The sequence below is a fragment of the Syngnathus scovelli genome, chromosome 5 (genome assembly GCF_024217435.2).
Source record: "Syngnathus scovelli strain Florida chromosome 5, RoL_Ssco_1.2, whole genome shotgun sequence".
Classification (NCBI taxonomy): domain Eukaryota; kingdom Metazoa; phylum Chordata; class Actinopteri; order Syngnathiformes; family Syngnathidae; genus Syngnathus; species Syngnathus scovelli.
Window position 1 is genome coordinate 4505022 of NC_090851.1, and position 24417 is coordinate 4529438.

General features: G+C 44.6%; 2 protein-coding genes across 3 annotated transcripts in view; one reads left to right on the forward strand and one right to left on the reverse strand.

Moving 5' to 3' along the window:
• The window catches only part of tnrc6c2 (trinucleotide repeat containing adaptor 6C2), a 32539-nt gene extending 12780 nt beyond the window's left edge, over window positions 1-19759 (forward strand). The window contains exons 4-23 of one of the 2 annotated variants that reach the window (XM_049720825.2): window positions 1169-1546; window positions 5908-8334; window positions 8884-9087; window positions 9313-9479; window positions 9568-9645; window positions 9758-9815; window positions 9894-10036; window positions 10127-10273; window positions 10378-10527; window positions 10690-10809; window positions 10929-11012; window positions 11233-11362; window positions 11432-11518; window positions 11868-12032; window positions 12107-12298; window positions 12376-12525; window positions 12851-13066; window positions 13418-13491; window positions 13645-13784; window positions 13868-19759. In XM_049720825.2, the coding sequence (XP_049576782.1) occupies window positions 1169-1546; window positions 5908-8334; window positions 8884-9087; window positions 9313-9479; window positions 9568-9645; window positions 9758-9815; window positions 9894-10036; window positions 10127-10273; window positions 10378-10527; window positions 10690-10809; window positions 10929-11012; window positions 11233-11362; window positions 11432-11518; window positions 11868-12032; window positions 12107-12298; window positions 12376-12525; window positions 12851-13066; window positions 13418-13491; window positions 13645-13784; window positions 13868-14234 (5477 nt within the window). In that variant the 3' untranslated portion in view covers window positions 14235-19759. Of the gene's footprint in view, window positions 1-1168; window positions 1547-5907; window positions 8335-8883; window positions 9088-9312; window positions 9480-9567; window positions 9646-9757; window positions 9816-9893; window positions 10037-10126; window positions 10274-10377; window positions 10528-10689; window positions 10810-10928; window positions 11013-11232; window positions 11519-11867; window positions 12033-12106; window positions 12299-12375; window positions 12526-12850; window positions 13067-13417; window positions 13492-13644; window positions 13785-13867 lie in introns of both variants that reach the window. The other variant, XM_049720824.2, reaches the window with a different exon arrangement.
• Window positions 19760-20530: 771 nt separating this feature from the next.
• On the reverse strand, window positions 20531-23596 carry cd7al (cd7 antigen-like). Its single transcript, XM_049720845.1, has 5 exons — window positions 23424-23596; window positions 22619-22969; window positions 22016-22369; window positions 21326-21426; window positions 20531-20883 (listed from the first exon to the last, which is right to left on the reverse strand). Exons 1-5 carry the CDS (start codon window positions 23473-23475, stop codon window positions 20704-20706), a joined length of 1038 nt encoding a protein of 345 aa, XP_049576802.1. The 5' UTR covers window positions 23476-23596; the 3' UTR covers window positions 20531-20703.
• Between the last annotated feature and the right edge of the window lie 821 nt (window positions 23597-24417).

Consider the following 24417-nt stretch of genomic DNA (forward strand, 5'->3'; position numbering starts at 1 on the left):
CTATTTGATCAGGGCAGAGGGGAGCTGTTATTCTCACAGGTACTATTTCTTCTTCACTTTACATATTCCAACTGGTTAATTTCCAGGGGAAGATTATGGATTCTTAGAGATACTGATACTTGTAATCTGTAATATGGCAAAAATTATGGGAAGAGAATCAAATTTCCCCATTGGGTCAAAGTTAACTCTAAGCGTGATAACAAGATTTGCACGTTTTTCAGTCCCGAAAAGGTTGCATGGTTTCTTGTTTCGTCATTGCAGTCTGCTGCACCATAGAGCAGTGGGCGGGATCAAGATGGATGAAGGCACAGAGGCAGATAGAAGGCAAAAATAATGGTGATGGAGAGAGAGCAAAAGCGGGAGAGCAGGTGGGTTATGGGGTAGCTGTGATGGAAAAACAGAAGAGCTGGCTGTAAATGCAAGGGAAGAAGAAGAGAGGAGGAGGGGGGGGGGTACTCTCCTGCATTCCCATTGGCCGCTGGACTGTCAGGCGGGCCGAGCAGAATTTAATCAAGTGATGTGCGTCAGCGACTGCAGTTCCGGGCCGACCGCCAGCCGGATACTGCTGGAGGCAGCTCACTCTCTCTGCATGCGGGTTTAAAATCACAGGGGGAAACGTGTGCTCGCGAAAGACGTTTGAAGCAAACCAACAGAAGAGGCGTTTGTCTTTCCTCTCAACGTCTAAAGTACTTGACATTTTCCTTAGATGCATCCTGGTCATTGCTGCTCGTCTCCATTCATTTCTCCATCTTGCCTGTTATTCTTTTTTTTGCTAACAAGCACAATCGCCGCTTAAAGCTTGGCTCTCAGATGACTTGAAACTCTTGAACTTGACTGATGCGTTATACTTATCCCTCTTTTGGTTTTCAAAGGCATTCTCCCTCAGTCGAAGCACTCGCACATTCGTCCCTTGAGTGAAAGCAGTCTCAGCTGTCGTGTCAAATGCTCTTTCTGTCTGGGGACTATACAAAACACGACCCGCATTGAGTGTTTACCATCAGATCAACAAAGCGTTCTTTGGAACTGCTTGTAGTAGAGGTCGCGGGTTGACGCTAACACATTAGGCAGAATGCTACAAACTGTTTGCTGTATGCGACCTAACGCTTCAATTAATACCTTGCTTCCTGCCTGTCTTCCATCTATGTGTTTGTGGGTGGTATCCATCCAGTGCCAGAGCCTGCTCCCACTAAGCCCAGTCCCTGCACACTCCACCCCGCCAGCCCTACGCTGCCACTCTCCTCCTCATTGTCTTGTGGAAATGACAAGCGCGCCTCCTGCGGCAGCCAGCTCCACAATCCCATCGCCCCTCAGCCGCAGTGCCCGTCGTCTTCTGCCGGCGCTCGCTACCCACCCCGAGAGGTGCCCCCTCGCTTCCGGCAGCACGAGCACAAGCAGCTACTGAAGAGAGGCCAGCCGCTGCCTGCGGGAGCCTTCGGTGCTCTCCCGGCCTCATTGTCACCTTCGTTACCTTACTCTCAGTCCTCGACAAGTACCAGCAGCGTTAGCGCAAACTCAGCAGAGTTCACTGCAGACCAACAACTCTCAGGTTTGTGCCCTTTTTAAAAGCCCTCCATGTATTCGGATTGATTTTGTTTATGAATTCCAACCCGGACGGCGAATTATTCAGTTTTTGTGCAGCTTGGCTATGTTTTGAAATTTAAAATTTCAAAGCAAACCATTTCCAGTTGTTCAGTAATAAATCCAAACACCTTCAGCTGTTCTTTAGAGGCTAGCCGCTAGCTAGTCAACAAGCCGCAGTCAGCTCTTCTGTATGTGACAAACGCCCTGAGGATTTGTCTCGTGAGGATTTGTTTTATAATAACTTACATATGCTTTCATATTTCCTGTCTAAGCCTCGGGTTCAAGTAAAAGGCTTCCCTCAGCTAAATTTGGATTGTTGACACAAGAGTAGAAAGCCTAAACCTTGGCTCTGTTTTAAAACCCGTGGTCTTAAGCACTAAAGCTCATGTGGATGAATACATTAACCTCCGTGTTTCCGCACCACGTCAGGACTGGACAGCGCATTTGGATGAGGTTATGGTGACGGTTTTAGGTGGCAGCAGCCTTTGTACGCAAACGGGCTCATCGGTGTTGTGGGGGTGCAGCTGGAGGAAATCTAGCCTGACCTAGTTGTGTCGCCTCAGATGCGTGTCTGCCTTGCAGGCCAGCTGACACACATGTACACACACACACACACACACACAGCTCAGTTGATAGAAAGCTTTTGTGTTGGTTTCAGACACAATGAAAAAGGCCAACGTTGTGTGTGTGTGTGTGTGTGTGTGTGTGTATATTCCAACTGGCGATCCAAATGCAACACAACAGCTTTAAAAGCTGAAAGGGAAGCCCGCCATAGATTCAAGGCTATTCGTCCGCCGCGCCCCCCCCACCCTTTTGCCACTTTGACATCTTGGTCTATCCAGCTGACTGGGGATCATTCAATAGTCCAGGCCAGACTGCCTTGCCCAGCAGCAGGTGCTGGAGTGGGGGTCTTTTAAGACTTGTGGGAACTTCAGACCAACAGCTGTTTTGGGGTAGGCGGGGTGACGCATGTGGTGCTTTAAGGACCCTCGGCTCTATTGTTTGGGTAGCTAATGTTAGTGTGGATATATATCTGGTTGAAATCAGCTTTTTTTGTAACGGGGGATTCCGGACACATGTCGTGTAATTTCCCATCTAGTTTCTTTTCTGCTTTTGAGTGTGTGAGCCTATCCCAGCTCTATTCTGCCATACTTTGTTTTTTTAAAAAAAGGACAAATTTAGATTTTTAAATCTACACAATATATCAAATAACCCCAAGAGTACTCTGGTTTTTAAAACAAAAACTTGGTGGTTTTTATTGGCCTGTTTTGCTCACACACTCAGGGCACACAAGTAAATCCCCGGGTGACTTCATTAATCCAGTCACCATCAGTGAAACCTGAGAAGACACCATTGCACTGTGCTATTTTTTTTTTCCTTTGCCCAGCAGCGGTAAACAGACATGACTGATGAGTTTTATATCCTCGTATGACTTTTCCCCACCACCACCGCTTCCGAAACAAAAACAAGCGTATGCCTCCTCTGGTCCAAGTAGGGCTCTAAACGCTCCTCAAAGAGTAATGGATCAGACCCATTAGATTACAAAAGACTACTAAATGTCCATTCTACTCCTGCTACACAACACACATCGCTAACGTATATTTTACTCGATACATCCTCACAGTAACTAAAGAGTTGTGCTGGTGGCTTTGTTTTTGCTTTCTATCGCAAGTAATCGACCCCCTGCCCCCTCTGGATGTTCTCGCCGCACCACCCCGCTCTCCCGATCACTGTCACACCTCCTTCCATTTCATTTGAGTGGCATTTAATTCTTGGCAACATGCCCATTTTTATCCTGACACCTTGTCTTGTCAGAATTAATCTCCTGCTTGAATTTGCAGGCTGTTGCCATCCAGATTGCAGTGTTGCCGTTTATCTTCATTGCATGTATACGTATTGTTGTAATGCACCAAAAGTCTTTTAATTATCGGAGCCCTTCACCACCTAAGCTTAGGTCCAGATTGTTGGCAGTTGTCATGCACAGACTTGCACATTCATGCATGCAAACAAGCAGCTTTGTTACCATTTGGGTGTATGAGCAGAAGTAAAATGGGCGCTTTGTTTTCGATTATTTTTTTTAAAAATCATAATTGATGAATGAGCTGGTTTGACAATGAAACAACACTGCATTTACTGTGTCATTACATATAATGGATAGAAATAATTTAACACTGGCAGACTTTTTGATTGGAATGTCAGGAGCGGGAGTTGCAGCAAATTAATTTGGCAGTTTGCGGTGAAGGAAAAATATGCTGCTATATATGTTATCCCATAGCCTTATAACGCCATTAATTTATTATTATATTGGTAGGCACAATAGAATAAAAAGCATTATTATGCTAATTGATATTTTATTACTTACACAACATTAACACATTCTTGCTTTTTTTAACCAAATGCTTTATTTTGCACTAATATTGTACTTTATTATAGTTTATTTTGTATATATTGTATTTTACACTGGGCCAAAAAACCACACACAAAAATTAAACTATACAACATTAATTTTAAGGGTTAAATAATAGCAGTGTAAAGATGCTAAATACAGTCATATAAATGATCATTGAAATTCAAAATAATAAAATATAAATATTTGTATATGGGGCCAATACCAGTTTTAACAGGGTTACCAAAATATAGCTCATAAAGTCTTAATGTCAGATCCGCATAGTATCTGGCCCTTACAAATTACGATCAATTTATGTGACCCAATTTTAAAAGACTACAAGAAAAAAAAAAAGCAAGAGTATACACAAAATACCCCGAAGGTTTGGGAGTGAACCCAACTAACACTCTCCTGAGGCCGGATCTTTAGTGTGTTTGCTGTATTTCAAGACTAATAAAATATGCTGCTCTAAAGATAGTGCTGACTGATCAAAGACTGTCGTAACATCAGTAGCCATTAATGATACCGTCTCCTCGTGTAAGCTTCTCCGGTTGGTAATTGAAAAGACCATCTGTGTGGTTGTCTTATTTGCTTTCAGTAGAGAAGCAGCCCGTTAAGCATCAAATCTGTAATTGAAGTTGATTCGGACATGTTGACTGCTTTTGTGGTCCGTTTCTTTAAACACCTTTTATTTTCCACATAAACATGTCATATGGTAGAGAAAACCCCTTTGGCTCACAAGCCCATATGTTTACAAATCTAATAACGGATTGCTTTTTTTCCTTTGTGCAAGTGATTGCATGCATGCCAGCATTAGGGAATATGCAGAGACCATCATCAGCCTGATGACCTTGTGCGATAAAGCTGCCTGAGAAATAAAGATAAATGTTTGGAGGCGACAACTGCATTCCCAGATGCTTTCTTGTGTGTTGTACTGGAGCTTAAAAGCAAACAAACGCACACAAATAAGAGAAAAAATTGACATGTACGGTTTGATGTTCCATCCATTTTCTATACCGCTTGTCCATCAGCTTAATATAGATTTTTAAATGGTTATAATTAATAATGCATATTCTTTGTTCTCTCCATGGTGGAATTCCCTCTTCAAATGGTTGCTTGGCCTGTGTTAGTTAGATTAATGATGGGAATTTGTATTGTTTGAAGACTATCTGACTGGCTTGTGCCTTGGGTGTGTGCATTCTGGATCAATAGCTTTTCTTTTGCTCCGCTTCTTGAATTAACAACATCATTGATTACCCGTCACGGATTGATTAATTTCCCTTTTATAGCACTGATTCGATCAATTAGTAGCTGATGGGGTGCACTTGGGGCAAATTACATTTTTTTTTGTGTGTGCAGTAGAATATAAATTAGATTAATTGTTTGGAGGAATTGTCCCATTTTTTTTTTTTAAATCCCGCTCATAGACTTGCTGTTCTATGCAGAGGGCGAGACGTGTATTGTAGACACTCGGGAAAAGAATTTCCTTTAGTTCATATTGTTTTGGGGGTGGAGTAGGAGTGCTAGCTGTGATGGATGATAAGCCATTTTGGCTTCATTCCGATAAATGTGCAGCGTTCCACTTGGGCTTTCCTTTCAGGCCCCAGCTAACAAAACCACGATGGAGACAGATGTGCCTCTACTGTGCTGGGTGTTTGAGGAAGGAGAAAAATTAACTGCACAAGGAAAGAGGGAGGGCACACAAAGCATGATGAAAATGGTATAGACAGAGAGAGATGGTCACTGTGTAATAACAGATTAGGGCAGCTCAAGCGTAAGGAAAGAATATGTTTTAAAAGGTAGAAAAGACGAGAGAGGGAAAAAGAAGAACTCTGGTTTGAACACGCCCTATGGGTGTTCTCATTTTTTTATGGGTGTTCTCTTTATCACACCATTTGTTTTAATCGACCCTAACCCCACTTTGTTTCTTTCCCCTTTAGACATATCCCCCAGGAGTGGCCCTATTGCCCAGATTTGCCATTGGGGAGCATCCTCGCATTCAGACAGCACTTCGGGTGCCAACAACTGGAATCAAGGAAAAATTGACGGAAGTGACACTGAAGCTTGGCCCTCTATTAGCCGCAGCAGTGACCCCGGCCATCCTGCAGCACCAGAATGCCCCTTGGGCTCAGCTAGCTACAGCACAGACGTCAGCGCTGTCACTACCGTCGGTAATACTTTTCTGAGTATGGCCACAGGTGCCACAGGCCAGCCGGCCCACTACACATCCCTCAAATCAAACAATAACATGATGACAGGACCTGGGTCTGCCAACACATTGTCCAGTAACAGAGGTTGGGGCTCAGATGCCAAACAAGATGGAATGAACGGAGGGCGAGGAGGCACGCCTAATCATTGGGGCTCACCCGGTTTTAACTTGAATCTTAATCCCAGTGCCAACCCATCAGCGTGGCCTGTTCTCGGTCAAGAGGGCGGCGGTGGTGTTATTGGCCCAAATGGGGTCTCCCCCTCATCTCACCCACCAGGCAATGGAAACATTGGCAACGGGAGCCTTGGAGGCACAAGCACTTGTGGCGGAGGTTGGGTTAGCATGGTTGGTGCTAATGAAAATGAACAGCAGCGCCCTTCAACCAACACAGGCTTGTCCTTCAATATGGAAACTAACCTTAACACTGATGGACCAAACCACACCAAGCAACAAGCTCAGGAGCCAATGAGCCCTCTCCACGGCTTAACTGGCTGGGGAGGTCAGTCGCCAACTGAATCATCCCAACTCAATGAAGACACAACAGGCAGCTCTGTATGGGGTAGCAGTGAAACTAAGGCATCTGACTCCCCCAAAGACTCTGGCTGGGACGCAGCTCCCCCCGCAGGCCTCTCCGCTTGGGGCCGACAAGGAAGCGGGGGTGGCGGCAGTAATGGAAGTGGTGGCTGGGGTGACTGGGGGAAATCCTCAGGAGGTGGAGATGCATCAAAAGGCTGGGACTCTGTTGATCCTGTCGTTACAGGTTCTGGTCAAGAGCAACAACTTGGATCATGGGGTAAGCAGGCTGGAGCTGCCCCAGCCAGCGAAGGTAGTGGGGACAGTAGAGATGGGCATTCTCACCACAGAGATAGGTCCTCAAGCATGGATTATACCCCTGTGTTACCCCGACAAGACCTGGACCCTCGGGTGCTCAGTAACACCGGTTGGGGACAGACTCCTATCCGACAGCACACGGTGTGGGAGATGGAGGAAGCCAACTCTGATGATGGCAAAAGCAACAGCAGCTCAGACACATTTGAAAGCTCTAGTTCTAACAGTGGATCCGTGTGCACCAATGGCGGTACCGTCAACCCCAACATGGGTACCAATCCGAGGCATGGATCTGATGGAAAACATGAGAGTGAAGGATCATCGGGCTGGGGAGCCCCTCCACCTCCGCCAGTTGAGACTTCCTCGGGATGGGGCGATGCCCCGCATTCACAGAAAGAACCCACCAACGGCACTACCAGTGGCTGGGGAGACCCCAGCGGACCTAAAAATGTAGGCATGACATCTTGGGGCTCTGAGGACAAGTCACCAAGCTGGGACAGTGACATGACAAAAAGCCAGTCCAATAATTGGGGGGAGGGCCCGCTTAGCTCCCGTGGTTGGGGAAATAGTAATAGCGGTGCCAACAGTTCTAGCACGAGAGACTGGGGAGAACCAGAGCGCAAGAACAATGGCTCCCCCAGCAGCATGTGGGAAGGAGAAGGAGGCAATGGAGGTAATGGGAGATGGAAGGATAATCCGAGAGAGGCAATTCGAGGAGGTGCTAAACTTACTTCGTCTTCTGTAAGTGGCGGCACATGGGGAGAAACATCCCGTGCCAATGGTCCAGTGCAGGGCACCTGGGGCTCCTCCAAGACCACCGAAAGCAGTGGCAGCAGCACTGGCAGTGGAGGAGGGGGTAGCATTGGTTCTTGGGGAGGTCCTGGTTCTGTCAAACAGAACACCTCCGGCTGGAGCAGTGGCAGCAAACAGGACCAAGGCCTGGAATCTACAGGTTGGGAGGAGCCCTCCCCTCCCTCTATCCGTAGGAAGATGGAGATTGATGATGGAACATCCACCTGGGGAGATCCTGGCACATACAGCAAGACTGTCAATATGTGGGATCGCAATAATCCCAATAATAATCCAGGCAACAGCGGCCCACCTCCCATTAAGAACGGTGGCATGATCACGTCCAACAATAACAATCACCCCGTTGGCCCTGGCAACAACAATCACCACCACGGCCACCCAATGCACCACCATCCTCACCATGCCAACGTTCCAAGCCATCTCCAACATCAGCATCATGGAAACAACTATGGGCCACCCAACACTTGTGCCCCACACCCTGGTGCCGGCCCCCAGAGTCGACCTCCCCTTGCTAACCCAGGTAAACAAACCATATATGGACTTTCTTGTATGGTCTCAATACATGGAAGTAGTTCAAAACTGGTTTTAAATAAGTACATCTATTTCAGTCATTATCAGATGGCGTGACTAAATTCTCATTAAAACCATTATCGTCAAGAATTGTTAGGTATTCCAAGCATTATTCCTTCTTCTAATAATTCTTTTGCGGTGATTCATAAGTGGTTAGTCTTAATGACACATATTCATAATTAAGTCTGTCCAGTTATTTTAATTTATTGCACAGTTCAAATGTGTCAAGGCGGCATATATATGCATAAAAGACGTCAGTGCTTTTACTACATAACTAACTTCTCACTTTTTGATTGAGTGACACTATTGCCCCCCGCTGTTAACCAGTTGGACTGCATTTATAAGTATAAAATGAGTATTTGAAGGGCATCGTTAATATTAAATTTAATTCCAGGGACAATAAAACTGTTAACAATTAGTTTTCTTGATCGTGATGGCATTCGGGATTGCTCTGGAATATCAATTACCTTTTCAGGAAATGCCCCTATCTGTTTTCCAGGATGGGGAGAGCTCCCCAGTGTTCAGCCTAAGTCAGAGCCTGCTTGGGGGGAGCCTGCAGCTCCAACATCAGCTGTGGACAACGGCACGTCTGCTTGGGGCAAACCGTCAGGCGGTTTCAGCGGATGGGGAGATGGTGTTCATGAGCCGGCTGGACCTTACGGGAGGACAAATGGACCCTCCTGTGCTGCACCCTGCAAGCCTGGTAAATGAATGTCACCTTAGTGGTGACTTTTTGGGTTCTGGTCTTCTTGGAAGGTTTTTGAAACCAAGTGCTGCATTGAGTTACTATTCATGAGCAGTGTGTGGAAATGAAAACATTGCCATCCAGTGGTCAAACTCAAAACTGCCCACTGTGCTCATTTGGAATTATTTTCTCGAGTATTCGTTTTCAACCCCACCCTTGTTTTTTTTTGTTTTTTTTCATTAGGTCCCAAACCTATGCAAGACAGCTGGGGGAACGGAGGGGACGAAATGGGCATGTCTACAGGCCAGTGGGACACTGAGGACGGGGACATGTGGAGCAGCCCCACCTCGCTAGACAGTAGCTCCTCTTGCAATTCCTGGGGCAATGGACCCAAGAAGGGCCCAAGCAAGGTCTACATTTGAAAGAAATATGCTTATGTGTGCACACATTGATCATGAGATTTTTTTTTTAAAACATGTTTGACTTTTGTGTCCTCAGGGCAAGATGATTAACAAACCAGATGAGACCTGGATCATGAATCGTCTCATCAAACAGCTCACTGACATGGGTTTTCCGGTATGCGTCATTTATTCTACAAATATTTAGACTGACATTCATAATCAATAAGCCTTCTTGAAGGCTAAGGGTTTGTTTACTGTTCGAGGAACTGATGGAATCCCTGTTACAGAGAGATCCTGCTGAGGAGGCATTGAAGAGCAACAACATGAATCTTGACCAGGCCATGAGTGAGTTCACATTTTCTGAATGGTGTACCTCTGTAGGTACGTATATTCCTAATATTGTTACCGTTATCTCCCTCTCAGGTGCTCTACTGGAAAAGAAGACTGACCTGGACAAGCGTACAATGGGCATGTCCGATTACAGCAACGGCCTGAACAAGCCACTGGTGTGTCGACCATCCCTGCTCTCTAAAGATCCCTCCGACCGCAACGCTTACCTTGACAAGGTAGCAAGCTGGAGGCTTTGAAAAATGTCACTCGCTCGTCTTTGCTCACTCTTATCACTATTTGTCACCTTTATCACCGCTCAATTCCAGGATGGCGTTCTTTCCGACGACGCCCCCCCATCACCATTTATGCCTTCCCCCAACCTGAAGCTCCCCCTGGCCAACAGTAGCCTTCCTGGGCAGGGTCTGGGACCGGGCAACTCGGGGCTGGCCATGCAAAACTTGAACAACAGACAGGTATTGTTTGCAACATTTCGATACAATTTTGTGTGCACAAAGTCAAAGGTTAGAGTGAATATCTTGCTGGATGGATTCATCCATCCATCCATTGTTGTACCCAGATACCCAGTGGAATGTTTGGCAACAGTGGAGCAGCACAAAGCCGGGCCATGCAGCAGCAGCAGCAGCAGCCTCCTCAGCCACCAGTGCCACCTCTGAGCTCCTCCATGCCTAGTCTACGTGCTCAAGTGCCTCAGTTTCTCTCCCCTCAGGTACGAAGACTCTACCATTAAGAAATGAATCTTATGAAATCTACATGTGGAAATATTTCTTCCTTGTGCATTGGAGTATGTAGTAGATGTCCATTCTGTCATATTTTAGGCTGCTTTTATTTTTTACTCATGAATCACAACAGCTCATTGGTTTACTTGCAGGTCCAAGCACAGCTCTTGCAATTTGCAGCAAAAAACATTGGTCTGAACCCTGCACTTTTAACCTCGCCAATAAACCCTCAACAAATGACCCTGTTGTACCAACTTCAGCAACTGCAAATGGTGAGTCACTATTTTGATTGATAGATTGACTTTACATTTCCGATTCGACAAGGGAGTCATGAAACAATCAATTGAACAACTTATATCGTGTGGTTTTTGTTCCTCTTTTTTTTATCCAGGCATACCAGCGTTTACAAATCCAGCAGCAGATGATGCAGGCGCAACGTAACGTTTCCGGTCCCATTCGACAACAAGAGCAGCAAGTGAGTCAATGCTGCACAAAATCCTGTGATGATCAATGTGACCCGCTTGTGGAGTATGACTGCATGACCTGACTGCAAAATCAATTCAGTACAGCAACTTGAGTGGATAATGTATCATTGTTACAACAGTACTTGTGTTGGCAATGTTTATTTGCACTATTAATATTTGCCACTTTAATTTCCCCCCCCCCCCAACTGCTCTATGTCTATCCACTTGTAGGTCGCACGCACAATCACCAACATGCAGCAGCAGATCCAGCAGCACCAGCGTCAGCTCTACCAGGCGCTGTTGATGAAGCAGCAGCAGCAGCTTCCCTCTCATTCCGCCTCCTCTTCCTCCTCCCAAGCTGGTCTGCATGCCCCCGGTGGCCCCACCGGAGGCCCCGGATCTGCAAAATCAACCCTGGACTCTTTCGCAGGCCCACATCACGCTCCGGGCCTGGCCGACACACTGCACACCAAAGAGCCGCTGTCTTCACCCAACGCCTACAGCACCTACCCTCTTTGTGAGTCTTTAACAGAGCGCAATTAAGATCTGTGTTTACTGAAGCGCTGTCAATTTGGCAAGAGCCTTGGTTACTATGGTAGCGACAAGTTGGGGTTTGTCAACGCAGCTATAACTTTTGGCTGCTCCCTGCCAATAAAATGGAACAATAAATAGAGATAATTGCTTTCGGTGAAGAGGTTGTTGCCTTAGCTGCAGCAGCTGAGCTAAAACACAATCCGCATTTAGCTGACCTATTTCTTTAAATAGTAACCAGTGCAGTCTTAAATACGACAGTATAAATATGCTCAATATGAAATAATCATTGAAATGCATGCATGTTTTTCAATCCTTGTTACCTGTGTGTGCAGCTGGACTGAATCCAAACATGAATGTAAACTGCATCGAGGTTGGGGGTCTGTCTCTGAAGGAGCCCCCTCAGCCCCAGTCCCGCCTGTCCCAGTGGACGCACTCCAACTCCATGGACAGCCTCGGCGGCAACACCTCAAACCTGGAGAACAACCTCAACAAACACGGTGAGTCTAACATTCCTAGCTTAGTAAGACATAAAAAATATGGATTTAAGTCATTCTACATGTTGTTTTGCTAGGTGCCATATCTGCCGCCTCTACCCTGGGGCCCCCTGGGAAGCCCTCACAGCTGGAGGATTCCTACAGCCCATACAATCTGATGTCCAGCTCGGACTCCCCCGCCAGCTCCTTGGTACCCCCAGACAGCTGGGGCCAAGGCAAGAACCCCAATGAAAAGATCACCAACGGGACCAACATTAACTGGCCCCCAGGTGAGGACAACAACAAATGAATAGCAGTGCTCTTCCTCACAATATTTGTGACAATATACTTTGTTTTGCATCTTCAGAATTCTGCCCAGGCGTGCCCTGGAAGGGCCTTCAGAATATTGACCCGGAGAATGACCCCAATATGACCCCTGGAAGCGTCCCCAGCGGTCCCACCATCAACACTAACATCCATGACGTTAACAGATACCTTCTGCGTGACAGGAATGGAGGTACAAAGAGACACAAGATAAGACTAATCTAATCAGCACAGCCAATGACACTACGCCATCTTGACTGGTAAATGACATCATGGCGGTACAGAAATGATGGCGTGCCACCGTAACATTGTGTGCGTCCTGTAAGTTGCTTGCTGTCTCGACCACAACATTTTACTCACTTCCCCAACAAGCAGCTGCACCTTTGCCGACCACAAAAAGGAAATGTCAGTTAGCAGTTTCCGTATGATTTTTTTTTTTGGGGCTTCCAAGGAATTCACAATTCAAGAAGTGATGCTGAAATAAAACACTGACCTAATTTCTCTTTGTTCTGTCATAGGTAAATTGTCTGATGTGAAGTCCACCTGGTCCACGGGGTCCATAACCCAGAATCAAGCCTCCCTCACCCACGAGCTGTGGAAAGTCCCTCAAGGCCCACGCGGCTCCGCTGCCCCGTCCCGACCCCCACCGGGCCTTACCAACACCAAACCTTCCTCTACCTGGGGGGGAAACTCACTGGGTCTGGCCCAAGGCTGGAGTGGCTCTTACTCCTCTGGTGGGTATAAATATTGTCACAGGGGGAAATATCGATCAAATCCTTGATGACTTGGAAATGTTTAACCAAATAGAATGAAGATTACATCTGCTCTCTATTGATGGCTTATCTTGTTGCGCATACCCTGCTGAACTGACATCTTGAGGTTTACCGCCTCTCAAAGAGGCCTCATTGTTTTCTTTAAACTGCTTTGTGCGTCACCTGTGCCCTTTAGAAGCAATGTTTGGATGAGCGGCCCTTTCCGGTAACAAAATAAAAATAATCACAATTTCATAGGAAATTTGATATTTCATTTTTGAGAATGTTTCTGAAAGTATGAGTTTCAAATATCTTCTGTCCTTATTTTAACAGAGGGGACCACCTGGAGTACAGACAGCTCCAACAGAACCAGCAGCTGGCTGGTGCTGAGAAATCTCACACCTCAAGTAAGTGTGCTCTTTATTTGAAGACTCAGTTCAAGTTGAATTGATGATCTGGTTGTTTAAACTTTACTCAAAATGGATGCTGTGTGAGTTTGAGTATCGACATCATGTGACTTCAGTGGCCACGTCCTCTAACCTCCTTTGCTGGCTCTACAGATCGACGGCTCGACTCTGCGGACCCTGTGCATGCAGCACGGCCCCTTGATCACATTCCACCTCAACCTGACCCAAGGGAACGCCGTGGTGCGCTACAGCTCCAAGGACGAGGCCGCCAAGGCTCAGAAGTCTCTGCACATGTAAGTGTTCCAAGCTGTATGGAAATATGACACCCAAAGGCGGTCGGGATGATTTGGTTGAGCCGTGCTGTGTTTTGTGTCAGGTGTGTGCTAGGTAACACCACCATCCTGGCGGAGTTTGCTGGCGAGGAGGAGGTGAACCGCTTCTTTGCACAAGGCCAGTCGCTGGCCTCAAACAACACCACCAGCTGGCAGGCCAACCCCGGAACCAATCAGAATCGAATGGGCGGGGCTGCGGCGTCACACTCCATGGGCCAGTGGAGCACCGGCGGCGGTGGTGGAGGAGGAGGCGGCGGCAAGGCCAGCGGAGGCGACCTGCTTTGGGGGGCAGTGCCCCAATACTCCAGCCTGTGGGGGCCTCCGAGCGGGGAGGACGCACGTGTGATCGGGAGCCCCACCCCCATTAATACCCTGCTGCCTGGTGACCTGCTGAGTGGGGAGTCCATGTAGAAGGATGCCACAGGTACGATGGATGCAGCACCACCACGACATGGATGTTGTACCAACAGGAGCAAAACCCAAGCAAATCATGTGGCGATAATCAACACCATTTGACAACTTTCTGCAACTGTGAAATGGGAAACGGAAGGCTCGACCTGCCTTCTGTTTCTTTTATGTTACTTTTTATTCCTATTCTTTTGCAACCTAAAAAAACTCAAGCACGACACAAAGAAACCTTTTTGAGTCTTTTTTTTTTTAGGAGAAGCAATCAAAGCTGCCATCTACCTTTTCCCTCCAAGAAGAATCATCCCTGACAAAAAAAAGAAAAAGACTCTCAAGCGACCATTCCCAGCATGCCCTTGGCCAATGATGTGGTTGGATGACCTTAACTCGTTACTCTTTGTTTCTCAGCACTAATATTAGCCTTAAGTGCTCACCAGGTCCTTTCCAAACCGCCTTTTTTTTTGTTGTTGTTGATAAACTGAAGAAGCAGATGGAACCTTGCACAGTTTTTGACCTCTTGAGCCAGCGACTGGTGTAAAACTCTTCGAAAGGCCCAGCTCCTCGGACTCTTCACTTCTCCTTGAACGCCGGACAGCTGGTTCATTGTTCTGATGTCCGTCCCCTAACATATAAGCTCTGAGCAACTGCGGCGGCGCCCAATCACTGACGAGATCCTCGCGGTCACCTCCAGTTTGCTTGCTGGTGCTTTGTGGAATCTTCTACACCGTTTCTGGAAGTGTCATCGCAGGGAAAAGGAGAGAGGACGCGGCTTTAACTCTTTTGAACGTGACGGTTTACATTGTGCAATATACACCGTAGAACTCTCTGTCTGTCCTGGCAGAGCTGGTCAGTTTTTGGAACTTGAAAGACCTTTTTGTTGTTGTTGTTGTTGTTGTCGTTTTGGGGGGGGGGGTTCCCTCCGCATCGCCATTAGAAAATCCGTGCAAGGTGGAGGAAAACAAAGAAGCAGTTTGGACTTTTGATGCACACTTCCTATCTGCGTGCCGCACCGACAGCCAACAAGAGACTGAATCCCATTGGACGCCTCTGGGTGTCTGGCACAATACCAAATAAAAAAAAAAAAAAGGGTGGAGGGGCGCCTGAGGGTAAGTTCTCCCAATGCAGTAGACCTACGAGGCTTCTTATCACAGCACTTATGAGGAGCTTGTGGCTTCGACTCAATAAAGAAATCAAAACAAGACAAAAGCTCTGACGAAGGGAAAACGCAACGTGAACAATTCTTCAAGTGAATATCACTGTTACTCCAAAATGTCCAAGCCTTGCTCACTCTGGAGACCGAGCGTGGGTGGTCATCGGGTTGTGGGGCGAGTAGCGTAGGGGGGCGTCCACTGAGTGCCTCTTCGCTGTGGTCCGCCGTCCCGCCCCCCGCCCAGGTGTCCGACAGCAGCACTTCCTCCCCCCGGGCAACGTCTGGCAATAAACCAGACCAACCCTTCTCAGTTGTTCAAACGCAAAGATCACTTTAGCTGGAAGATCTACTAGTCATATTTCTGGATTGTCTCTCGTTGTTGTTTTGTGTCCACGATGCATACTAAAGAGCCTCTCACTGTTCATATGCAGAAACATTTTTGCTCAGAGTGTGCTCATCCTGTGTAATGAATGCAAAACAAGGAGAAATACTATTGATTGTCTATTGCTTTTTGGAGCTCATCATGCTTTTGTGTTGGACAGTATTCTGTAGTACTTCCAGATCTGGGGGTGTTTTTCATTCTTTTCATCCAAGCTGCTCCACCTGCCCACAGGTTGCCCATTGTGACCCCCTCAACACCGGCCACATCCAGTAACCCCCCCGCCCCGCCCCTGAGGCACAGAGGGCCCCTTGTATCTGTTTCTATGCAAAAGACGAGAATCCGGGGCCCTTAACAAGCACGCCGCCACTCCAGCACTGCTCCCACCCCTACTGTGAACTTCACTACGGCCGCCATTTTCTCTAGACACTGTCCCTAAAGTGGAGTGGGAAGATTTTATCAAAGGCTTGTGTCCAGACTTGATCTCAGGGTAGGGGGGGGGGGACACCGAGCACCACCATGCAGCTCGCTCTCCACGCCTGTCCTTAGTTTCCTTGTACACACACCTCACGCAACAAAAAGACGCCAATGTACTGTGCCAACTTCAATTTGCTGAATAGAGCACTTGTGTTCCCTTTTGAAAGGGGAAGTTGGGGGGGGGCAGCGGCATCACACCCTGAAATGACAAATGTTTAGTTTGTTTTTTGTTTAACATAGCGCAGGGGGGGAGAGTATCAGTTTGCTTCAGTGCACAGTTGATGATGGGTAATCCCGGGTACATATTTTTTTAAAACCAAAAAAAACAAAACGTACAAATCACATTTTAACATCATTTTTATGAAGTTTGACATAAAAATAGTAAAGAAAAAAAAAGCTTAAAAAAATGTAAATGAGAAAAAAAAAAAAAAGATCTATGATATGTTCAAGCTCTGCACTTCTAGCTGAAACGTCTCCGGTCGTCACGTTCTGCTAACACCACAAACAAGTAGACACACGACTGGGGTGCCTTTTATTTCAATGGATTTGATTTGTTTTCATTGTGGACGCTGTATTTATCTGATTATCGTTTTGTGTCGACATCCTGCTCAAAGCAGGCCCGATGTTGAAAAGTCCATTTCCACTGTATTGGAGTGGGTGAGAGGTACACAGTCTTAAATCAAGAAGGAAAAAAAAAGTGGGTGGGGACAAAGGCTACCTTTCAGGACACTGCGTCCTGCAGCACACGAGCAAAAATCACTATTGCCTGTTTCTGTAAAACTGCCTTGATCCAAAAAGCTCAGACAGACCCAATAGTCCACCAGTACCACGCCCAGAAAGTCAAAAGGGGCTTTCCCATGCTGCACCAGCATCGAGAGGCTCTCCTCTCCACAGCTCTCTACTCCATAGCAGTACATACAATATACATATAAACAGTTGCATATATATATATATACACACAAAATGTACTTTACGTGTATATACTTTGTATACATGTGCATCAACACCTCGGATGGTAGCCTCGAAAATGTTTTATTTGTGTCTGCAAGATTGAAATGAAGATGAGCAATATGTATTTTCCCCCCAGACACACGCACGTGCACGCAAATATACGAAGGAAGCAATTTGGTTGTAAACGACTACTTGATCACCCATTCAGCACGTTCTGCTTTTCAACCACACCATGCAGTACACGTCAAAGCCAGTGTACTGTCGTGTGTGTGCGCGTGCGTGCGTGTTTGTTCATTAATCTGCCCTCCAGCATTTGCTAATTTAATTTAAAAAAGAAAAATCACATATCAAAAAATAACAAAAAATATACTATATTGAACTTGAATACTTGAACTACGGAGTACGAATGAGTATTTGGGCCAAGAACTGCGGATTTTACACTAAAACAAGAATTAGCACTTTTTTTTTTTTTAAACCAAATTAATTCTTGATTTTGTTTTTTTTTTGTTTCAAAATTGTATTCTCAGTATTGTCATTAGGACTTTATTCTTGCAAGATCATGACTTCACTCTCCTTGAAAGATACCTTGAAAGAATACAAATTATGTAAAATTAGAAGTTTATTATTGGAAAGGTGAAACATTTTCATAAAATTTTTGTAAATAGTAGATACAATGCTCTTGGGTATTGCAACTAATTTGTGAATAGGTTTTCATAAACTTTTCCGGAATCAAACACAACTTTGAAGAAGCCTTTTGAATTACCATGACTTGGGTTATCCTTTTTTTCTTTTTTCCTCGAGACTGGCCCAAATACTCCTTGGTAATGGAGCGCCAATAATGTAATGTGAAGTGAAGTCAGTAAAGGTCTCTCTAACTCTCTCTCGTCTACCAGCTAACATGTAGACGATGCAAATGTTTTTTCGTTAAGTGAATCTTTCAGAGAGAGAAAAAAAACTGCAAGCATCAGCTACGGTTGTATGCGACGGATGTTTGAATGTGTGCCAGAAACTGTGTATTATTTTTTTTTTTTTTGGTCTGGTTCTCTTCTAATGTTGCACTGAGTGTCTTGTGCCCCTCACTCAGCTAATCGTAGTCAAAAAGTACGGGAGGGGCGACGGTGACAATTCACGTGTACATGTTTACTCAAGGAATTTGTTTGTTTTCATTCTATCTGTACAAAAAAAAGTTGATCTACCTTATAGTGGCTTTTATTGTGGAGTAATCCCGATGCGGGGTTATCATTGAGTATTGCACCATTTTGTTTGAATAAGGTAAAAAAGTTTTCAAAAAAATGTAAAATATAAATTAAAAAAATAAAATAAATCAAGACAAAGAGGCAAGGCCATAGCTAGGTGTAGAAGGATTGATTGACTAGTGTAGCATCAAGAAGAATTGGGAAGAAAAGGGAGGCGGGGTCATTTCAGAGGTGCCTATCATTTGTGTTCCTGTCGTTTACAAGCATTTCATTTGTGTCACCTTCAAAGAAAGTAGGAATTACTATGACAGGAATGTTGTGTTTTAATAAGCAAATCCTCTTCCGTGGAATATGGACATGAAAACCTTGCAAAATGAGGATATGTATGCTACTTTCAGAACTCTGGGATCGATCAGTGTTGTCGTCATATTTCAAGCTCGGCCCTCGTTCCTTCGTTTGCTCGCTTTCTTGCACACTTGTTGTCGAAACATTCATGAATTTTGTCTCAGGAAGGCCAGAAATTCCAACTTCCCAACACCGCCATCATTTTTCCCCCCCCTTTTTATTATTATTATTTTTTTTATAATTTTTTTTTTGCTTCTCCCAAGCAAGCACTGAAGCTTTTTTCGGGGACTCTCAAAACCATGACGACAACAACATGTTTATATTGTAGCAAGCGACATATTTACCAAATAAGACTGAGAATCAACTTTGAATATTGAGAAGTAAAAAAAAAAAAAAAAAGTGCTTTACATGTGAAATCTTACGTAGAGATTGCTTTACATTTAAAAACAAGGATCAATGGAAACTCGTTTGTTTTGTTTGTTAGTTTGTGAGTGCAGGATGTTCTCAATCATCTCTCCGTGTGTCCGCGTGACACTTTTCAAGCAACAGAGAGATTTCAAGCGAAAGGATCATGATCTATGCACAAAAGTGGGAAGGGTTCAGGGTTTCATGTCGGCTTCTTCTTTGACTAAATGTGCTCATGTCGTTGTCTCGTGTTAGCTAACCCTTTTGACGTCACCATGCTGTGGAACCCTTCTTAACCAATGAGCGCTTGTCCTTCTGCTTAAAGCACTGTGGGTGGGCCTGAGAAGAAGCCCGTGACTTGCTTTTTGTTTGTTTGTCTTTTGAGGGAGGGATCATATGAGGGGTTGGGGGGGGACTTTGCCTTTCTCTATATACTTTAACACACACACAAATAATGGAAAAATGTCTGTAACTGAATTACAAAGTTGTGGCTTTTTAAATGTTGTTCCTTTTTCTCCTCATAGAATGTGATTGTTAAGACATGCACCGGGAAAAAAAAATGTTTCCATTTCGACTATGGATCTTTTTTCGGATAATATGAATTAAAATGACATTGTCTTGGCTGTTATTTGATGTCTTGTTGTCTTTTGTTTATCCTATCGACATACAAAGTGAATGCTATTGGGACCACTAATGATACTAGGCTCCCTCTAGTGGTATGTGTGGGAATCATTCTATGTACAACTCAATTATATTTAACTTTTTCTATTGAATTTTGTTTATTTACCATATTGTGTTTTCTACATGGCCTTGTGTGTTCATTAAACAACATTCTGATCTATATTACCTTTGCGTAACAGGCATAGAGCAGCAAAATCTACCAACCATCCAAGGGCATCCATTTTGACACCTGCTGTCGAGTGAAAATGACATCACAGTTGCTCAGGTAACAACCACTCACTGTTACATCTCAGCTACTGTTAAGTTTCATTTTGGAGTCAGCCAGTCGCTTAAATGTTAGGTCATTTTTCTAATTTATTTGAAAACTACTACTGTCATTATTTTGTTTTACTTTACTGTTTTTACTCTCGTGTAGTTTTATTTTGAATGAAAGCCGCTGTGTTACAGCTACAGCTATTGTAAAATGTGCAGTATAAATTAAGTAGTATTGTTTTCTGGGTTTGGTCATGTGATGACATTTTCAGTTGACTTAATATTAATTGCACTTTATTGATAATAATTATTAATGTGGAATCAAAGGTTGATTATTTCTCGGAAAAAAGTCGTGTTTATTTCTGATTACACTTTCAAACTACAAATGTTGACCGAAGTGCGGTACACATTGAAATAAAATAAAATCGTAAATGAAATAAAACTCAAATAGACAAGACACTAAATAAAACACTGAATAAAAAGTTACCTGTGCACCCAATTTAAAATGTATACTGAAATTCTCCCAAACTAACAACATTGGTAATACCTAAGTAGGGTTAATAAAAAAATAAACATAAAACTACAAAGTTCATAACCAATTCAGATCAATTTTGTGAACTAAGAAGAAGCCAGTGATATTTAGAAAGCTGACCGAATGGGAGTTTCGTAATGGTTTCCCGGGGAGCTTCTATTCACTTTGTTGTTGTGATATTCTGACACTTCAATGTCGTCCATCTTAGCGCTGAGGGTCTTCAGCCCTGACATCTCTTCGTAGATGGGTGCCGCAGGGCGTGAGGCGGCACGGCTGTGTGCTCGTTTCTGAAAACCAAATCAGTGAAATGTGTAAACAATTTATTTCCTTTGCGAAAAAAAAAAAATCTGAATTCTCGCCCATGCATGTGAGGAAACAAGCAACGCAGTTGTGAAAGATCTGCGGTTGGCGGCGGAAGAGGAACCGGCGCCGCCCTGACAACAAGCAGGTGTTAACGCTATTTGCGGGGAAATGTTGCCAAATGTAAACACATTGCACTCATATAATTTTTTTTCATTTTGCCATATTATTAAAAAGGGCATTATGTCCAATCAACAGCAGCAAATATTTTAGGAGGAAAATGCAAATTCCCCCTTAATGTACATTTCAGAGACTTCTACCATTATACTTGAACAAGAGTTAAACCAGTAGGTTTTTTTTCCTCTAAGACAATCAGCGAGTATTTTTCCCCACCTCTGCCCCTCACGACATCAACAAATCTCAACTCACATAGTAGATGAGTATTAAAGCGAGGAACACTAGAAGGACCAACACGGCCGAGGACAGAGCATACAGTAGAGTCCGGTAGCTGGGGCACCCACATGACCCTCCTGGGGAAAAAAGAAGGCAAAAGAAGCTTTTAGATTTTGCAACCAACCCCGATGAAGTAATCACATGCATGTTGATTGCAACAACAAAAAAGGTGGTTAGGAGTACAAAGAGTTCAGTGGAATTGCAGAAGCCGACCATTCATTTCCTTCCTAGTTTGAAGATGATGAGGTTTCAGCTGTTTCCCGATGATTAGGGTTAGAAGATGAGTTGAATTTAAACAGATCATAGATTGAAATCACCCAGAGCCGTCCAAATGGATTGACAGGCCCGTGAAACCTTCAACGTCAAGATACTGCGAGCTAGAATGTTCCCGAAAAACTGTTTGTATCTGTTAACTAATTTGCAGGGGCGTGCATACAGTGGGGTCAACTGAGTAGGGTTGGGGGGGGCTGGACCAGATTGGGGGGTATCCTTATGGTGACAAAGATGTTTTTTAGAGCAACAGCCTGGCTGAAGCCAATATGATTGCGCAGATTTTGTTGGACGCTGGAAGTTCCACTGGATGTAAAAGTGTTATTTTGATCATCATTTAGAGGTTGTTAATTTGTCATTGTTGTGAAGATCAGGTCCTGCTGCGCCATCACCTACCTTCGACAGAAACAAAGACAGCTTGTCTCATATGGAGCGAGGAGCTAATATCGTGGCGGCCCCGAAGGAGGAGCTGGCAGCTGTACAGGCCGCTATCCTCAGGCTGTAGATGTCGCAGGGTTAGGTTGTACGTGAAGCCCCAGGGGCCCGGGGCCGACCACAACTGGAATCGTGAGGAGGTGGTGGTGGGCCCATCGACCAGGTGCCGCTGGGAGTGGTAAAGCAGCTCCACAGGAGCTTGGCCTCTTCGCCGCATCAACCTCACGCCCTCCACCGGAAGGTCCTCGCCATTTGGGGGGAGACAGGAGACAACGGCCGAGCCCCCCACGCATACATGAATGCGCCCGATGCCCACTGATCCACCGGGGAGGGGGTACAAACTTAGACTCAGTGGTACTCGGTAGTTGTCGGTGCTTCCAGATGTGCAACCAAAAACGTTTTCACCAATGCTACCATTAATACAATTAATTCAGGTGTTTGCGATTTTCGTAAAAAGGATATTTGGGGTCATGTTGTCAGTGAAATAGTCATACATATGTCAATTGTTGATTGAAAACCAACCAATCAAAAACTGATTCTGTGAAATACACAAAGGTCACTCACCGGGATTAACCAGGAGGAAAAATTCTGTGTCTCCCGGCACAAATTCGTCCTCAGACCGGTTGTCGACCACAAACTCACAATAGTAGCGGTCAGTGTCGTTGGCTCTCAGATCAGATAAAGTGACGGTCAGGGAATGGTTGTTGGGTTCACCTCTGACCGCCAGGCGATGTATGTCGGCGGGGTCTTTCACATCTGCCTCGGTGCGGGTGTATTTGAAAAGCACTTCGCCGGGATGCAGCCACGCGCGCTTCATGTAGAAGCCGAATGGAGAGGGGCTCCGGGGTTTGATGGCACATGGAAAGTCCACTGAATCACCCTCCTGCCTCTCTAGGAATTGAATGTCCCCACATACTTGGACAAAAACAAACAAAAACAAAAAATCAAGAAGATGGACTGGAAATGAAAACAAGTCAAACCAAGTCAGGCAAAATAGCACAAAATCACTCCACTAGCTCCTCTCCCATTGGAGGCTTTCGTCGCAGTGGACAATGTGATTCCCAACATCCAGCTAAACAACTAATGTGATGGAAATTACAAAGCACAAGTGCAAATATTGATTCTGCAACTACCGACTGAATCAGCCTCCGTTGAATAATATGCTAGTTGTAAAGTCTCCCGAAAAAAATCTGAAGGTTTCTTACACGTTAAAAGAAATTGAATACCATACAAATGCTAGTGTTCTTTTGTGATTGCTATTGTTATCCTTATTCTGTCTATTCTCTCTTACACCAAATTTAATTATTGCTCCGTCTGCTCCCAAACCCAAAAAAATAAAGACATTTATTGAACACAAAATTCAACTCACCAAATACACTGTGAATTATCAGCAGAGTCCAGAGGTGACAGATGGTGGTCATCTTAACTTTACTACTTAGCTTTCTTTTAAAATTGCACAAAGGTGGCAGCGAAGTCAGTCATAACAAGACACTTAAATCTTAAAATGGCTTTAAGAACGACCCTAACCAAGCAAGCAAGACAATGAGAAGCTCCGCCTTCTAACCTCAAAGGAGAACAAAAGAGGAAGATCCTTTTAGCTCACTCATGTTACCTTACACACTTTTGACAGTACAATTTAAGCCCAATGCAACATATTGATGATAAAGATTACTTGGTGAACAAGGTTATCACGTTTGTTTAGTTATTGCTCCGTCTGCTCCCAAACCCAAAAAAAATAAAGACATTTATTGAACACAAAATTCAACTCACCAAATACACTGTGAATTATCAGCAGAGTCCAGAGGTTCAAGTTCAAGTTTACTTTATTGTCAAAAATCCTATGTAACAGGGTTACCACAGAAGTTTGAAATTGCGTTTCACCAGTCTCCAATGTGCAGTTTAACTAAAAACATATAAATAAGACATTGACATAAATCTCTTTCTTTCTCACACACACATACACACCACACACAACACACACACACAGCTAACTTACTCATACTGAATTTACAATTTCTTTCTCTGACATATTCATTCACAACATAAACACAGACAATGCACACTTACACATTGCAGTCATTCAAACACTTACATGCTGATAAACATGTGCAATACTATACAATAAAATACTCTCTCTCTCACATTCACACACACGCACACACACACGGTGTGTAATAAGAGTATTGACAATACAGACCCACACACACAGATGATGGTCATCTTAACTTTACTACTTAGCTTTCTTTTAAAATTGCACAAAGGAGGCAGCGAAGTGAGTCTTAACAGGCATTTTGTAAATCTTAAAACGGCTTTAAAAACGACCCTAACCAAGTAAGCAAGACAATGAGAAGCTCCGCCGTCTA

Excerpts from the sequence above, each read along its gene's own strand:
- cd7al (XM_049720845.1), bottom strand. The coding sequence starts at position 23,475 with ATGACCACCATCTGTCACCTCTGGACTCTGCTGATAATTCACAGTGTA. Across the intron at positions 22,970-23,423 it reads GATAATTCACAGTGTATTTG|TATGTGGGGACATTCAATTC; the intron begins GTGAGTTGAATT and ends TTTTTGTCCAAG. Across the intron at positions 20,884-21,325 it reads CTTTAATACTCATCTACTAT|AAACGAGCACACAGCCGTGC; the intron begins GTGAGTTGAGAT and ends TTTGGTTTTCAG.